Below are 17,445 nucleotides of genomic sequence, written 5' to 3' on the forward strand. Positions count from 1 at the left end.
GTTCAAGTTTTTTTTCTTTTTTTTTTTCTTTCCACATTGTGTGTAATGAAAAAAAAAGTTTTTTATGTTTATTATTCGTATAATTCTCCACCATAATACAGTTTCATGCGAAAACATAACAGCTGAAAAAATATATATTTTCCTGAAAGTGTGAAAAAAAAATTTGAACGAGTTAAGTCTATTGTTCGTTATCTGGCTCGGCTCGTTGTTCATCTTCAGTTCTCTCTTAACAGCAGTTCAGTCAGTGTACTGTTTGAGTACATTAATCAGTAGTAGTGGCCCTTTATTGTCACTATTCACAAGTACCAGCGAAATTAGCCATCAACCTGTCCATACATACATACAATTTGACAAGGGGGTAGACAGGACAGGAAGACAGGGAATCTCTCCGGGATATTGGTTTGTTTGAACTCAGAGGGAGTGTCAGCCACATTAAAAAAGTTAACAGCTGAAGTCATTTGTGGATTAATGCTTATTGGAGACGCGAACCGTTTAAAACGATTCAGTTCGATTTGGTGAACTGGTTCAAAAAGATCCGGTTACATAAAATGATTCGTTCGTGGACCGGATATGACAAACTGCTTTGTTTTGAACTCTCTCACAACAGACACAAAAGAGAAGACGATGCTGAATTAAGTTGTAGTTTTTGCTATTTTTGGACCAAAATGTATTTTCGATGCTTCAAAAAAATCTAACTGACCCTCTGATGTCACATGGAATTAACACACTTGCTTTAATTAAACGCTAACTGATTGTTTTGACTCTGGGACTCGCACCACTCACGTGAGATCCGTGTTCTTGTTCACAAACTTTACATTCTCGTCCGTCAGCTCCGTGATTTTCACTGTGGGCTGGTTGGCATACGGCATAGCGAAGTTAGGCTCAAGATTAAGACGTTAATAAATAAATAAAAACTTTATGTGCGTTCCGCTGTTCATCCGCTCCGGCATCGAGCGCTTCTTCGGCACAATAACAAACCGTTGACACCCTGCCTGTGCCTGTTCACTGTAGAACCATTTCCGGTTAAAAATAAAGGTCCTCGGAAAACTTGAGAAAGTCTTCCTGTGTCAAGATAGATTCAAAGTCATAGTTTGAGGGTCTTTTTGAGGACTTGTAACAAAATGCATTGTTAAAACCTTTCACTAATTAGGTCATTACGGTATTATTTCAAAATATCATGTTCACTAAGTTATGGGTACTACTGTAAACTGTAATATTAATTAATATGAGAAATGTATAATATTTTGGAAGAGTTCACTCTGCAACAACAACAACAAAAAATAACAGACTTAGACACTTCATTAAATAGGCTACCCTTTATTTCTTCTGATACAAACCGTATGAACATAGGACTCTTAAATACAATTTACATTTTTATTCTTTCTTTTTACAAATTCAGCTTATTGGGCTCAGGTTAAGATAAAAGACAGAGGAATCAGGTATGGCACAGCTCACCCATTTAAAAGTGCTAAAGGCGTTATAATCCACCCTATATCACAACACAAACACTTTCATAGTGATCATTTCAAATGATTTAGTTAGTTTAGAAGCATGGCCAAGGGGTCAGTGAGTAAAAGATGTGACAAAATGAATACAGGAGCATCAGAAGTAACTCATCGTCTCTGGTTCATCCCTGTTAGGTTCTTCAGCTGAGTGAGAAGAGAGCTTACTATTATAATTAAATAAAATGAACAAATAATACGTTTAAACATTTTAACATTGGTTTCAGGTTTTTTTTAATGTTCTAAAATTAAACATCAAATGATAGAAAAAAGATCTGCAAAGTGTTATGCTCCCTTTACTAAAAAAAGTTAAAAATAGCAAAGTTTCGTTCAAAGACTTTTGTCAGGCAAGCACTAAAATTAAACATCAAAATATTAAGCATCATTATTCAAATATATAATAATTATTAATATTTAGAAATTATTTTAAAATTACATAAAAGTACAAATGAAGACTTAAAATATGTGTGAACATCTTTTTTCATAGAATAACGGAAATACAGTCCATTCATAATAGGTGACTTGGTATTATTTAAAAGTTTATGATTTTAGCCTGGTTACCGTAATTGCGGCTCCCATGAGTCCTTGAACCACGGATTCTCCTGTGGCTTGCACCTAGAACAAACATTATCCAGTATATTAGTAATAATATAAATTGGTTATTATATATAAGGAGCAAAAAAAATAAAATAAAAAATTATATATATATATATATATATATATAAATCGCTTTTACCCGTTTAGCCGTGTTCGCCATGTTAACTACATCATTTATGCGATTGTCGAGGAAGGCCCATGTCTCTTCGAAGTCAGGAGACGAGTCCTGCACCATCACCAGCTCTGTGGTGTTATAGATCCCTGTCAGTGCTGCCCGCCTTGTGTAGCAGTTGACCTGAGAAACACGCAGAAGGAATACAGATGGATGAGCAGACCAAAGCAAGGAATGTACCAAGTGGGATTAAAGAAGCCACTCACGTCCTTCGAGCGATCGCCTGCATAGTACCAGATGTCATCCACCATCGTGGACAGGTGTTTCAGGCTGTCGGGGATGTTTTGGGGTAGTAGCAGGATGCTCATAGCCTGCAAAGCCAGAAGAGACACAGCACTGAGGGCATCCATCATTTCTTATCAATTATTGCTTATTAAAAATGGAAAATCTGAAGTTTTGAGAGCGGAGTTTGCATGAGGCAGAGGATACCTGAGGCCATGTGTGAATATAAGGAATCAACATCCGCAGTCTCATCTCCACTGCATCTCTCAGAAACTCAGCTGTTTTCTTTGATCTAATGCATAAAAATAGAAAAATAAATCCATGTAGGTTTTAAATACAACAAAATATATTATTTATCCACAATATATCAATGCATTATTTGTCCAATAATATAACATAATATAATGTAATATAATATAATAAATACGAATCCCACTAATGTTAATTACAACAAAAAAAGTGGACTCAGTTTTTAAATCAGTGATATTATCATTTATCCAAAATAATCAGAAATAATCCACAAGAAAAAATACAATAAAAAATATCCAAAATAATAAACAAATCTAAAATAATATAACTTAATAATTTATATTAAAAAAAAGATAATAATATTAATCCAATCCATAACGAGCCATCATTATATATATAAGCAAATCCAAAATATTATATTATAATATGTAACCCTGCAACAGTAGGTGGTCTGGACAAAGTTAGACAAATGCACAAGAAGACAGGATAATGTGGAGACTCTCGATGGGGAATTGGTTCAACATTGCAGCTGGAATTGCTTGCCAGTTCAGTGCTGAACAGGGAAAGGATCGGTCTCGTCATGTTTATGAGAAGTCAGACTGAAAGCGCACTCTGCAGTATCCAAGCCTCTCATTAGCAGAAAGAGTCAAAAGGATAGACTCACCTTTGCTGAGAAGCATGTTGTGTGGACAGAAGAACTGGTCCAAAGTTCACTTCAGTGATGAGTGCAAGTTTAATTTATTTGGGTCAGATGGGAAACCTAATGTTCAACATCAAACTGGGGAAAGACTGAAGCCCAACTGCATAAAGAAGTGAGTGAATGGTGGAGGAGGAAGTGTCATGGTTTGGGGGATGTTTTCTGCAGCAGGAGTTGGGCCTCTTGTACAGTTACATCACAGAGTGAATGCAAATGTTTATCAGAACCTCCTTCAGCAACATGCAGTTCAGTCCCTGCAAACACACACTCCTCTATGTGCACTAGAATGTTTACACACACACTGCTGTGTACATAATCACAAAAAACTCAGTTCCTTGATACCAAGAACATGAAATTGCCGGCACAGAGTCCTGATTTAAACCTGACTTAAAATCTCTGGAAAATCCTTGGTGATAAAGTTAAGGCTAAGAAACCCACCACAGTTTCCAAACTATGGAAGAGAGTGGAAGAAGAGTGGACCAAGATCACACCAGCGCAGTCTGAGAAACAAGTGATGTCCTGCGGCTGCAGATGTGTTTAAGTCATTCAAACCAAGGGCCTCTAAACTGATGGGTGCACTGCTCACACTTGTTTCTCAAGTATATTAGCATATTAAATAATTCATAATATTAAACTCACTCTGCCTGCCCAAGCTGAACCTGGTTAGTTTGCTCTGCGAGTGTCTCTGCAAGTTGAGCATTACACTGCTCGACGAAATGCAGGGCCAAATCTCCAGCTCCATTGTTGAACATCCCAGTGGAAGCTGATGACAGGCCAAAAGTCTGAATCACAGAGCATATTATTACTGTTATATTGTCTAATACTTACATTTAATACTTCTATAACTGTTTTAAGAAACAAACCTCTGCTCCAGCTGCGATGGCCTCCACAGTCCAGCCGTGCTGTGGAACGAACTCTAGAGCCGTGGTCAGGATTCGAGCTTGGAGCTGTTCTTCTGTCTCATAGTCTTCACCATGTTCACCACTCTGATCTTGAAAACTTGACAAACGAAACGGACAAGTTTAGAGTAAATGACTGCAAGGTTGATGAATTTAAAGGGATGGTTCACCTGAAAATGAAAATTAGCCCATGACTTACTCACTCTCAAGCCATCTTATGTGTATATGAATTTATTATTTCAGACAAAATGTAATCGGAGTTATATAAAAAAAATGCCCTGGCTGTCCCAAGCTTTATAATGGCAGTGAATGGTGGTCTAGATTTTGAAGCCCAAAAAAGTGCATCCATCCATTCATCATAAAAAGTACTCCACAAGGCAGTGTGGGCTAATAAAGTCCATCTGAAATTAAGGGATGCATTTGTGTAAGATATATATATACAGTACAGACCAAAAGTTTGGACACACCTTCTCATTCAAAGAGTTTTCTTTATTTTCATGACTATGAAAATTGTAGATTCACACTGAAGGCATCAAAACTATGAATTAACACATGTGTAATTGTATATGGAATTATATACATAACAAAAAAGTGTGAAACAACTGAAAATATGTCATATTCTAGGTTCTTCAAAGTAGCCACCTTTTGCTTTGATTACTGCTTTGCACACTCTTGGCTTTCTCTTGATGAGCTTCAAGAGGTAGTCACCTGAAATGGTCTTCCAACAGTCATGAAGGAGTTCCCCGAGAGATGCTTAGCACTTGTTGGCCCTTTTGCCTTCTGTCTGCGGTCCAGCTCACCCCTAAACCATCTCGATTGGGTTCAGGTCCGGTGACTGTGGAGGCCAGGTCATCTGGCGCAGCACCCCATCACTCTCCTTCTTGGTCAAATAGCCCTTGATGCCTTCAGTGTGACTACAATTTTCATAGTCATGAAAATAAAGAAAACTCTTTGAATGAGAAGGTGTGTCCAAACTTTTGGTCTGTACTGTATATATATATATATATATATATATATATATATATATATTAATTTTTTTTTTTAATTTTACAAACTGATCTCTTGCTTCCACTAACTGTAGTACATGCATTCACAAGAGTAGAATAAGCTCCGGTGAGAAGTGGAGCGGAAACACAGAGGAGAGAGTAATCTTCAGTTTTTGGTGAACTATCCGTTTAACTCCTGCATTTCATTAGGTCTAGAGAACTGGGGCTCTAACCTGGTGTTCGTCTGGGCATCTTCTGAAGATTCTCCATGTGCTGAAGAGGATGAGCTTTCTCCGGATGTGTGAACCTCATGGTAGGACGGAGGTGGCACAGATGTGTGACTTTTAGAGTCATTGGTCAGTTGTAACAGGCCGGCACGATGGAATCCCCGTCTTACATTGCTGCACTGGGGACTGAGTGTGCCTTGAACTGCAACTGTAATGGGACAGTCAATATAATTAATTACCATGCAACAAATTGCTCCATCCATAATAAGATAATAAAAAATGTTGTGTATTGTAATGCAACAATAAAAAGTTTTGCACATTGAGCCTTTGGTTTTACTTCTCATATAATGGGTCAGACTCAATGGAGTGATAGTGAAACAATCACAAACAAAGAGTTCATTCAAAATTAAGCTTGCATTTATTCACTACTTTGCAATGGACAGAATATCAGCTTTAAACATAAAGCTGAAATTTCTATAGAGCAACTGCACTCAACCAGCACGTTTCAAGACAACCATTTCTCCTTGCCATCAGGCCGAGCCCCGCACAATCCTCAAATGTTATTGATTGTAATATGCACTTTCTGTTTGCAAGTGCTGTCCTGCCCTTCATGGTCACCTTCTAGTGGCCAGCTGACTTACATTTGGAAGCAGGCAGAACTATTTACAAGATACGACCTGTGACTAGTCAACGTTTTAAACAAATACTGTGGACTGAAATGCTAACGCCGGACGCCCTCTCACGTTCCCTCGCTTACCGCTGCCGAGACCCCGCAAGACCCTTCCAGCTCTCAGTGCTTTAATCAGCGCCGCCATATCAAGAAACTACAGCGGTAGCATAGCGAATGTTATCACCCAATGAAAATCATCGCTTCTCTACTAGGAGGCGCTTGGTGGCCAAAGTCCTTGGTGGCCCAGTAAACCGAATTCGCCGTTGAGCCGCGGTCAAAATCTCACTATGTTCATCGCAATTTTGTCATTTGTATAATATAGAGCACAATAATTTAAATGTAGTCATTTCAATGCATTAGAAACTTATATAAATTATATATCCTCCTCAACAATCTTTGACAATGTAGTACATAAAGCGCCTTGGCAGATAATCAGAAACGGAGGCGATTGGCAAATTATAATCAGCGCGGAGAAAAGAAACATGTACCACATGACTACCGTACGTGCTGTTACTGTAACGGCGACCAGGGTAGCTGAATTATGACAGTATTAAATTAGATTTTTTTTTTAGCAAATTGATAATAGACTTTAAAGACTTTAAATATGAACAAAGGTTTTTGATAGCCAGTATGTTGATAGCCATTCTATGCTTTTATTCCAGAAACAGCAAATGTCATCATTTCAGCGCGACGCCTAAGTTAACTTACATGCATCATCCTGCGACATTGTAGCTGCGACGACCGGTGTTGGAAAAACCTTTTACTTGCTGAGTCCCAATTCGCATAACAGGTTGAACAGCTATTTATTTTTTTCTAAAAAAATAAATAAATAAATAAAACGGCAAAAAACCCATCCATTTTTATTGAGGGGTTTCTGATTTTTGGTTAAACTGAATGGCATGTCACTAGAGCTCTTTCGTTACATTGGCATTGATATCTATCTCTGACACGTGATGTTGTGTGTTTACGTTGTGCTTTAACTGCGCCGTAATTATGATGCAGCAGATTTTACTGTAAATGGTCATTTGTAATGTTTAGTGTAGAAAAGAGTTAATTTGAGCCTTATATTAGCACATATCCGCAGGTGATGGCAGACCTTGGGCTGAAGGACGGGGACAGGGTGCTGCTGATGTGGACTCACCCATCATCTCCCACTGCACTGAAGGAGTTTGCTGAAAGCATTGGCACTGCTGTTGGTAACCAGTGCCTGGTGTCTTTGGAGAACATGGAGAGAATTGTGTAAGTAAAGAGGTATATTAGTTTAATACTTCCAAGTCTTGGTCCAAGTTAAAGAATTTTAAGTTTTAGAAATCATTCCCCAAAAATCTGTCTGTTTTAGCTTCTCATGCAGCTTCTGGTTATGACTGGGTTCTCTCAGGCCTGCTGACCGACAGCTCACCAATCCACAGTTCAGAAATGCTGGCTGAGATCGCCAGAGTGATGAAACCTGGTGGCAAACTTGTGCTAGAAGAGCCGGTGACGGGTATCTGACAGTTCACATTATAACATTTTTCTTAGGTTCTGAGGATAATAGTGTGAGAACCGCTGGGGAACTGGTGTCAGCTCTTAAACTGTCTGGATTAGTATCTGTTACTGAGGTCGGTATTCAGTTATTATTAATTTTTTTTTAAAGTTGATTCAGTGTAGGACTGGGTGATATTAAAAAAATAAATAAATATATATATATATATATACATATAAGCCGTTTGAAATTAATATTTATGTTTATTATTATAATACAATTTTAATAATACTGATAATTTATCATTTTAATCCTTTTTTTTAAATCATTATTTTTTATCATTATTCCACATATTTATAATAAAATAGAATAATTATTATTGTTGTTGTAGTTAATAATAGTTTTTAATAATTTAACGATCTGTAACTGTAATAATAATCAACAAAATTCACATTGACAAACTGTTGAATTAAGTTTTGAAACTGTATCATTATTTCACTGATGTCTATTATGTTTATTATTGTAATGAAAATATAATTGTAATGTTTAGAATTTTCAAAAAGACGGAAAAAAATGCTTTGCATAATCAACGATGACTGATGATGCAAACGAAACTTTTCACAGATAAAGACGGAGTCACTGAGCCCAGAAGCAGCCGCAGCTCTGAGAGAACGCACAGGGTTCCAGGGAGAGACACTATTAAGTCTGCGATTGTCAGCATCGAAACCTAACTTTGAGGTCGGATCCTCACAACGCAACTGAAACTTTCCTTTGGCAAGAAATCCACTACAACAGGTCTGAGGTATTTAAGCACTGACACATTAAACGTAACTTATTTTTACAAGTTTTCATCTCACAGTTCTGAACTTTTCCCCCACAATTCTGAGTTTACTGTATATTGCGTCATATCACTTTTATCTAAAGAATTAAGCAAAAAAAAAAGTTACGACACAATTACTTTAATTATTCCGTACGAGATGTAAACTCACAATAATGAGGAAAAAGTCAAATGTGAGATTTTGTAACTCACGAGTTAGTAACTTCCAGTTTCACTAATTGTGAGATAATAAAAAGGTCACAATTACCTTTTTTTTTAATTTTGTGTCCAAAACAATCTTTCATACATGTTGACACATCAAATAAAAATGGACAGATCAAGAAGTCCTCCACACAACACTTGTTTTCTGCAGAGAAGCCAGCTCTTGAGCCGAGCACCGCACAAAAGTGGACTCTGTCAGTCAGTGAAATGGATGACGATGATGTGGTATGTAAAGATTGGCTTTGGCATCTGTCAATCTTTGTATATCACCCACCACATTGTTATGCTGCACTCTCTAGGATTTGGTAGATTTGGATGCACTTTTGGATGCTGATAATCTGAAAAAGCATGACCCTTCCTCCCTCAAGGCTTCCTGTGGAGACGACTCCAAAAAGAAAAAGAAGGCCTGCAAAAATTGGTGATTACCTAAAAAAAAAAATTGAATTCATAAACAATGTATCCATCTAACTAACATCAGTGTTCTTTTTCTGTAGCACTTGTGGCCTCGCTGAAGAATTGGAAAAGGAGAGTAAAGCCACTCAGAAAGCCAGCCAGCCCAAATCAGCCTGTGGAAGTGTATGTATTCCTATGATAAAATTATTAATGTCTTTGTATAACTTGACAGCTGATATATTTTTACTCTTTAGTGTTATCTGGGTGATGCCTTCCGATGTGCCAGCTGTCCATATTTAGGCATGCCTGCCTTCAAACACGGGGAGAAGGTTCTGCTGGCCAACACTGACATAGCTGATACATAGACATTCACTTTTGAAACATTAATACATTCCGTTATCATTCTGCAACATTTGGGCCAACATGGACACAGTTCACAGTGTCATTTGACAACTGAATACACTAGTTACCCATACAATAAATACATGACAAAAACTGAAAAGGTTACACACTGTTTGGTGGTAAATGTTTATTTTCCATCAGTTTTTTTTTTCTTTGTCAGATATAGCGTCCAGAGATATCACTGAAATGTTCAAATTTGAATAATTATCTGCATTATATTATCTCATCTTCAGTGTATATCGAAGGAATCTGCAATTTGAGTGTAATTTGTTTTATTTTGAAAATCCAAACCAGTTGCTCATGTATTTTGCCTTCTGTATAGAATAAGATTATTTTAAGCCAAAATCAAATGCTTAATAAAATTGGAAACTTTTGACATGGACTTTTTTATCACTACTTAAAACAGCATCTTGAGATTTGCATAGCACCATACAGTTTGATCTATAGTATAGTATGCAATCAGAATATAAATTCATAGCTCTGACCGGATGAGTTTAAATGCACATCTGATTATTTCGATAAGTTACTTAAGCTTCTTACAGAGAGGAGAAAAACAGTAACAAGCTCATTTAAGAAGTTCACAGTTACTGAAACTCTTTGGATAAGCATTGTCTTGGGAAAAAATGTAAACCACCAATGGCCTAGTTTAGTTCAGTCTTGTTAAGGTTCAGTGACAGAGAAGTTCATTTTAATATCACCAGTATGAGGTTCAAAGGTTAAATTATAGGAAAGATCTTCCCTTCCATCTCCAGAAGTTTCCCTCGTGGATCTAAAGAAAAACACTCCTTGTTTCCGGTGTGGGTTCCATTCACAAGCTCCCTGTGAAATGACAGAAGCCAATTAAGGTGAAGAGGTCAAGAGAGTGATACATTACAATCTTATCTGAATTTCAACATTACATTTTTTTTTTTTTTTTTTTTACAAAGACTGACATTTCAGCCGAATGCAGATATTGTTTGTACAATAAACAATCATTTTTAGCAAATACCTCTTCGCTGACTGGTTTGGTAAGGCCCATGCTTACATCGATGTCCTCAGTCAGCTGATACTCCATCCAGAGAGCGACACCATGACAGTGTCCTCTCCTGAAACATCAAATTAGTTTTGACACCACAGGAAGAAATGCTATATATATATAGATATAGAAAACATTTATATTGTAATAGTACACAATATTCAGAATATTACTGTTTTTACTATATTTTTGATCAGAAAAATCCAGCTCTGTTGAACCTAAGAGACTTCTTTAAAAAAATCTTCCTGACCCCAAACTTTTGAACATTATTTTAATATAGTTCATAATAATTATTAATTTCTATTTTAGCATTTTAAAATTCATGCTAAATCAGAAATTTTATTTTTACAACTGTTATCAATGAATTCATACATATTTAAAAAATAATATCATAATTCTATTATAAATGCCATTATAAATATTTTATAATTTAGTATAATATTGTATTATGTTTAAAGCAATATAATAATTATAATATGTTCATATTACCCAGTGAATGCCACAGTTCCATCACTGTTAACTGGCTGTTCAGGAACGCATTGCGTAAAGTCAAATGTCAGAACTGGACGTGGTTTTGTCAGAGCACGACATGGGTATTCCCACAGTGGATGCGGCTCTGCCTCCAAGGATTCACGGTAATCCAAAGATCGCTGTGGGTGGAGTTCATCAGAAAAGTATCTTAAATCAACTGCATTTAAATTTCACGCAACTTGCTTATTCATAACAGAAGTTCAGACCAAAACCTGTAACCCGTACTCACCTGAATCATCTCATCCATTGGACTGACATCAAAGCCCTCACAAGTACCGCAAGCAGCTCGGATTCGCCACAGATCCTGATTCAGGATTCACAAATGTATTATACAGAAGCCAGTCAGTCTGTAAATATATATTACAGAATACCGTATATATCGAACAACAATTATCCAAAATAAATAATTTACTTGAAATTCAACAGCGACTATGTAAAGCGTGGCAGCACGGGGCAGGATGGTGGCACTGGGATGGAGCAGCTGCGCCACAGCGGTGCGGCAATACCAGAAAAACAGAGAGTGCCACGGCAGAAGACTGGTGCTAAAGTACGGCTCTGCCATCAATACTGAAATCTGAAGGGTGAAAAATATAAGATCACTATATATGTACAAGTACACTAGATATACACAACCGGTTAAAAGTTTTTTTTATTTCTCATTGATAACATTTCCTATTTTGATCCATGTTGAAAACAGTTGCACTGCTTAATAATTTTCTGTATTAATTAAACAAACTTTTGAATGAGGCTGTATTTAAATAGCTGTTGTAGTAATTTCAGATTGTGCAGAGTCTTTGAAACTCTACAAATGCTTGTAAAGTACATATATAGAGGGCATCTTGGTCTATGCAGATTCGGTTTAGTTCGTACCCGATTTCCTTCTAAATCAGCTAATGAGAGCTGCTCAGGTCGTACTCCCAGCAGCTGTACTCCATGCTTCAGTGAGTTAGTGTGCAGCACCTGTGAGCAGGAGATAAAACTTTTCATTACCAACCAATGCTGTCTGAACTCATGTAGGTAATTATTTTTTAGATACAAAATCTCACCTGTTCGATCACTTGTTTCGCCATTCCAGAGCTTTCCAAACTGAACACCTGAAAAGATACAAAGAAAGATTCATATACAGTATGTTATGTTCTGTTCCAAAACCTAGTGAGGTGCCTACCTAGACAGTTTTGTACTTAACTGTATTGCCTCCTAGGATACCTAATTTTATCTAAATTTTAAAGGTAACGCAGCATTTATCCTTCACTGAAAAAAATTAAGACTCTGGTGGCACCTGGCTAAGCTGGATATCACGTTATGCATTATAAGGGAAGAAAAATGTCAGTTATTCATTCAATACTTAAAACTATTGATATAAATAGTTCAGTTTAACTCAAAACAGATAATTTACCAGATAATGCAATGCAGTGTAGTGCACAGACTGCTTATAATTTACTTTAAAAATTATGACTTTCTTGCTAAAAATGGTTCATTTTAATTCAAAACTGATTTTTTAACCAATACTGCATTGTTAGCTTAGCAACAGGCTAACATCAAACTCTACTGAAGTCAACTACAAGTTGTGTGGTGCATAGAGTTGCTTATAATTTACTTAAAATCTCTAATTTACTCCAGAAAAATAGTTCAGTTTAGCTCAAAGCAGATTATTTACCCAATATTGCATTATTATCTTAGAAGCATGCTAACATCTTACACTACTTAAATCAAGACATCTAGTGCATAGAGTTGCTTATAATTTACTTAAAAGTTTCCGTGACGCTTAGGATGCTGCCTCAGAAGGCAGCTGTGTAGGCAGAAGGGAGCTTGCTAATTTGTGAACCTACTGACTTGGAAAAAAAATACATTATCACCTTTTTAGACCCAAGTAGATGAGCAAAAATGGGTAATAGGCTCCCGTCACTGACAGACAAACACACACTGTCTGGTTTCAGAATCTGCAAGCAGACATGACACACACTCAGATTTGAGCCATTGCCAGTCAACAGAAAGCAGCAATTCAAGCTCACATGTAAATCAACAGTTAACTTACACTGCGTAATGCATTCACATAACTCTCAGTCCTCTGTTCGTCATTCAGTTCCCCGAAGCGAGGCCTCGTCCAGACCAAGTGCGCCTGACAGGTGCAACACGGCCGAAACTTTTCCACTTTGACATCATTTTGTTCACTATAATACAGATTGTCAAAAATATCATATCGTCTTCCTCAGAGACTGTTTATGTTCTGTCTTGGTTAAAGTTGAGATTTTGTCATGGATTTTGAGATTTTGTTGGCTAAACACTGCTCAAAATCAGCTTACCTGTGCGTAAGGCTGTACCAGAGACTGTAGTCATCATGGGAGACGATTAAATTCAGCTCTTCTCCTTCTGACACATTCTCCTCTGCAGACAGGAAGTAGACACTCTGCATCCAGTGATCCCTCCACTGCACATCACATGATGAAAAATAATCAAACATATTTATACATCAAGCCAAAGAAAGTTTATTGTCATATCTTCCAAAGACATTCAGCCCAAAATGTTTTATTTATTGTTCATTAATACTTACATTTTTTAAATTATTATACTGAATAAAATTAAACCCTTTTTAGGAACATTTTTTGTTTTGTTTTGCATTGTGACACTATTAAAAAAAATTATGTCAAGAAAGAAAATTAATATTCATGAACTCTTTGTATTGCTAAATTATTATTATTTTTTTTACATAAATATTTTTGGATAAATGTAATAAATGTATTTAAATATTAATGAAAAGTATTTAGAAATCTTTACATTATTCTTATTATATATGCAAAATTTTGTGTATTACAGAAATAGATCTCATAAGAATTATTAATGACAATAATGAGAATTACAATATTCAACACAATTCAAAAACAAAATTAATATTTATAGATTTGGATGGTGTGTTTTAATTTGCATTAAAATAATTTTAATAATGGGACTAAATATAAGCTTACTTTCTTCTTTTTACTTTGATTTATTTTTGGGATGAAAGATTACTTATTTACTATTATTAACTTATTACTTATTATATAATTTATTTATTACATATGTTTGATATTCCTACATGAATATTAATGGCTAAGCACCGGTACATACAGGGTAAGTATGAGGATCTGAGTAGTTCCAACTGGGGGCCATAGTGCACACAATGTTGCCATCAGGGTCCATGTCGATGTCCCACCAGGATAAGACCACCTGTGCTTTCCCGCTGTTGAGGGCCTTGAACTGTGCCATGTAGGACTGAGCAGCGCTGCTAACCGGTTTGCTGAAATCCACCCTAGAGTGAAAGAGTAGATGAGCTACAAAGAAAAAAATGACCCCAATTTAATCTAGACAGCTAAATTACATCCAGACTTGTACCTGAACATGGTGCAGATGGGCCCGAGGGGAGTGAAAGACTCTGGTGGCACCTGGCTAAGCTGGATATCACAGACAGAAGGCGCTCCTGCACATTTCACCACAGCAGGAGGGGGCAGCAGTTTGTTCCCATCCACTTCTATGGGTTGGAGCTGTGACCATTTCCACAGCATATCTGACTCCACCAGCTGGGCATAGACTGTGGCACGATGTGGCACAGCTTCACAATCTGCCTGTGCCAGTGAGAGCAACTCCATTAAACACTTAAAAGATACAGCAAAAGTTCAACTGCAATTTACAACTGTATGTACCTGGACGAGGTGCATGTGTGCATGTTCATAGCTGGGTAAAGCTCCTTCACCGATCAGCTCTGTGTCAAACAGCTCTGTGACAAGGATGTTAGCTCGTTCTTGCATGTCTCCATCTACACATACAAATACATTTATATTTGCAAGAATGCAATGCAAGGTGATACAGTTGATGGTTTTCAATACTATTATTTACAATATGGCACAAATTCAAGTTGATTTTATCTTTATCTTTTTTATAACTTCACACATATATAATATGTATAATAATATTATTAATATATAAAATATTAAATTAAATAGAATTGTAAAATATCACAATTAAATGTATATACTTTGAATATTTTTAATTATCAGTAATTTAATTAAAATATGTGTAATGTTTTAAATATAAAACCTAACAAATTAAAATATTATGTGTACACACACACACACACACACACATAAGTAATTTTATTTTATAATTTCATTAATATATATAGATATACATAAATACACACACACATATTTTAATATATTGTCTATACAATTTAGTATTATTTTATATATAAACTATTAAAATAAAAAGTGTATTGCAAATCTTTAGAATGTGTATATATATATATGACTATAATTTTTATATTTTAGCATATTTAAAATTTCATAAAAATATATAATTTATAATACTGACTATGGTTGACGCACAGTGGTACACACAGTAGGTAGTTATACAGTATATTATCATATATTTTAATATGGGTTGAAAGCTGTAATGAAGAATCAACATTTAGGACTGTAATTATCAGTTGCATCATTACCACTATATGAAAGCAATGCATTGAACCCATCTGATCTACCTGTATAATAAGCATATTGGTGGTTGTCTAACCTGGTCCAACTGTAACCTCTGTGGAGTGTTTGTTGATGACCTTGATTTTATCTGAGAAGCCGTTCCTCTCCACGATGCACGTGGCAGCCTGTGCCATGGGTTTAAATACCTGTATGGGATTCATATATTTGTCTTCATTCAAATGTTTTCTTATTACTCAAAATTCAATACATGAGCATTAGTGAGCACCTCTATGGCATAACAATAATCGGCTCCAGCCGTCACAGCCATCATAGAGAGCAAACCCGTCCCAGTGCCGATGTCCAGGACCACAACCCGTTCACCGCGAGCCTTTACTCTGCTCACCGCTGCTCGAATGCCTTGGTAGTATTTCTCATTCTTAAGTACACAAAGCATAGAGATCAACGATTAGCAACATATCAGCTACTGCTTTTAAAACTGGGTGATTTTCAGTCCATATGCTTTGGAAAATATGACAATTAATCTTAAAGGGATAGTTCACCCAAGAATTGAACATTCTATCATCATTTATTCATTTTGATTTTCTTTTTTACATGAAACCTAAATAATTTATTTTGCAAACTGTCCTTCATCATAGGAGATATCATAGGAGATATATGTGTATTAATGTGTCCAACAACAATACTCACTCTGTCTTTATCATGGAGCATATCGGCATAGCAGGACCTGGGAAAGACACAGCAACTATTATCAGGATATTCCCAGATAATTTACCCCCTGTACCATAACAGGATATCACACGACTAGAATTCGATTAAATGTTATTGATAATCTAGCACTTTAAAAAAGGTTCCACGTGTAAAGAGTACTGCAAGTATTTTCACCACGTCATTTGCTAATTTACATTTTTGAAAACAATATCATTGACGACTCCAACAAAACCAAGCAAAGTTGTCGGCGCATGGTGATGTCACATGAGATGGTTTACACACCTCGCAATCTCCTGATGGTAATCATACTCCTCGCTTTCCTCAACCCAGTCCAGCGCTCCGGTTGTTGGATTTGCACGACCGCAAAATGTCTTCATTGTCACTTCAGTTATAAGTAAACAAATTTACTGATGAATGTATATTGTATTACAATACCTAGATCGTTCACAAATAGATTAATCCAACATGATCTCACCGGGCGCAGCCATGTTTTTTTCCGTAAAGTCGCGCCCCTAAGATCACGTGGCTGCAGTTTTACGACCCCGTCTATAGGACCCTAGTTTTTTGTGACAGCGCCGCCTACCGAACTGGAAGATATAGCAACGGTTGCAGTTTCAGGACCGCAGTTATAAGACCTTGGTGGTTTAGTTTGTACTACATACATAGTTTGAAATACATTTAATCTCAGGAGTATTTTTTAATATAATTTATAAAATGAGTTTGTTTATTCAAAATACATCGGAGGTAAAATGTAAACAATTTACACAAAACAAATTACAAATGTATATCAATCTTTAAACAACTGAAAAAGTGAAGTCTTAGTTTCTTGAATTATACTATATATTGATTAACCTCCTTAAGTTTAACTAAGGAGTGTGTATGTATATATATATATACATACACACACATTTTTATATATATAATTAGTGCAAGAACAAAAGCACCAAAAAGACTCCCTTTTCCACCAGTTGCTGCACATGGCTGTAGGCTTCAACTCTGAGAATCTGAGAGAGAGAGAGAGAGAGAGAGAGAATGAGTGTGAGAGAGAGAGAGAGAGAGAGAGAGAGAGAGAATTAAATAAGAAACATTTGTTTAACATGTTCAACTGAAATATATATCTCTGATTTAACACATATTAAATGTTTTTGAGCTTTTTCACATTTGACTCTCAAACTCTGGAATAGCCTTCCTGATAATGTTCGGTGTTC

General features: G+C 36.2%; 2 protein-coding genes and 1 pseudogene across 2 annotated transcripts; 1 reads left to right on the forward strand and 2 right to left on the reverse strand.

Moving 5' to 3' along the window:
- Window positions 1–1,301: 1,301 nt before the first annotated feature.
- Window positions 1,302–6,463, reverse strand: LOC132133115 (ubiquinone biosynthesis protein COQ9-B, mitochondrial-like). Its single transcript, XM_059545838.1, has 9 exons — window positions 6,309–6,463; window positions 5,558–5,753; window positions 4,303–4,438; window positions 4,079–4,221; window positions 2,701–2,785; window positions 2,478–2,582; window positions 2,239–2,394; window positions 2,064–2,117; window positions 1,302–1,649 (listed from the first exon to the last, which is right to left on the reverse strand). The coding sequence occupies exons 1-9, from the start codon at window positions 6,364–6,366 to the stop codon at window positions 1,614–1,616; spliced, it is 969 nt and encodes a 322-aa protein (XP_059401821.1). The 5' UTR covers window positions 6,367–6,463; the 3' UTR covers window positions 1,302–1,613.
- A 696-nt stretch (window positions 6,464–7,159) lies between these two features.
- On the forward strand, window positions 7,160–9,893 carry LOC132133095 (anamorsin-like; annotated as a pseudogene).
- LOC132133094 (protein arginine N-methyltransferase 7) lies at window positions 9,773–16,756 on the reverse strand. The gene is made up of 17 exons (XM_059545810.1): window positions 16,520–16,756; window positions 16,217–16,253; window positions 15,795–15,944; window positions 15,606–15,714; window positions 14,741–14,853; window positions 14,433–14,662; window positions 14,169–14,349; window positions 13,367–13,491; window positions 13,099–13,234; window positions 12,920–13,003; window positions 12,110–12,157; window positions 11,934–12,023; window positions 11,476–11,637; window positions 11,293–11,367; window positions 11,022–11,182; window positions 10,506–10,602; window positions 9,773–10,336 (listed from the first exon to the last, which is right to left on the reverse strand). The coding sequence occupies exons 1-17, from the start codon at window positions 16,612–16,614 to the stop codon at window positions 10,178–10,180; spliced, it is 2,052 nt and encodes a 683-aa protein (XP_059401793.1). The 5' UTR covers window positions 16,615–16,756; the 3' UTR covers window positions 9,773–10,177.
- Window positions 16,757–17,445: the final 689 nt, after the last annotated feature.

The sequence above is a fragment of the Carassius carassius genome, chromosome 50 (genome assembly GCF_963082965.1).
Source record: "Carassius carassius chromosome 50, fCarCar2.1, whole genome shotgun sequence".
In the NCBI taxonomy this organism is placed as follows: Eukaryota; Metazoa; Chordata; class Actinopteri; order Cypriniformes; family Cyprinidae; genus Carassius; species Carassius carassius.

Coding starts and splice junctions, on each gene's coding strand:
- LOC132133115 (XM_059545838.1), bottom strand. CDS start 6,366: ATGGCGGCGCTGATTAAAGCACTGAGAGCTGGAAGGGTCTTGCGGGGT. Junction 2,786..4,078: donor GTTCAGCTTGGGCAGGCAGA/GTGAGTTTAATA, acceptor TTTATGCATTAG/ATCAAAGAAAACAGCTGAGT. Junction 2,583..2,700: donor ATATTCACACATGGCCTCAG/GTATCCTCTGCC, acceptor CTGGCTTTGCAG/GCTATGAGCATCCTGCTACT.
- LOC132133094 (XM_059545810.1), bottom strand. CDS start 16,614: ATGAAGACATTTTGCGGTCGTGCAAATCCAACAACCGGAGCGCTGGAC. Junction 11,638..11,933: donor CTGATTTAGAAGGAAATCGG/GTACGAACTAAA, acceptor TTCACCCTTCAG/ATTTCAGTATTGATGGCAGA. Junction 11,183..11,292: donor CAATGGATGAGATGATTCAG/GTGAGTACGGGT, acceptor CTCCACCCACAG/CGATCTTTGGATTACCGTGA.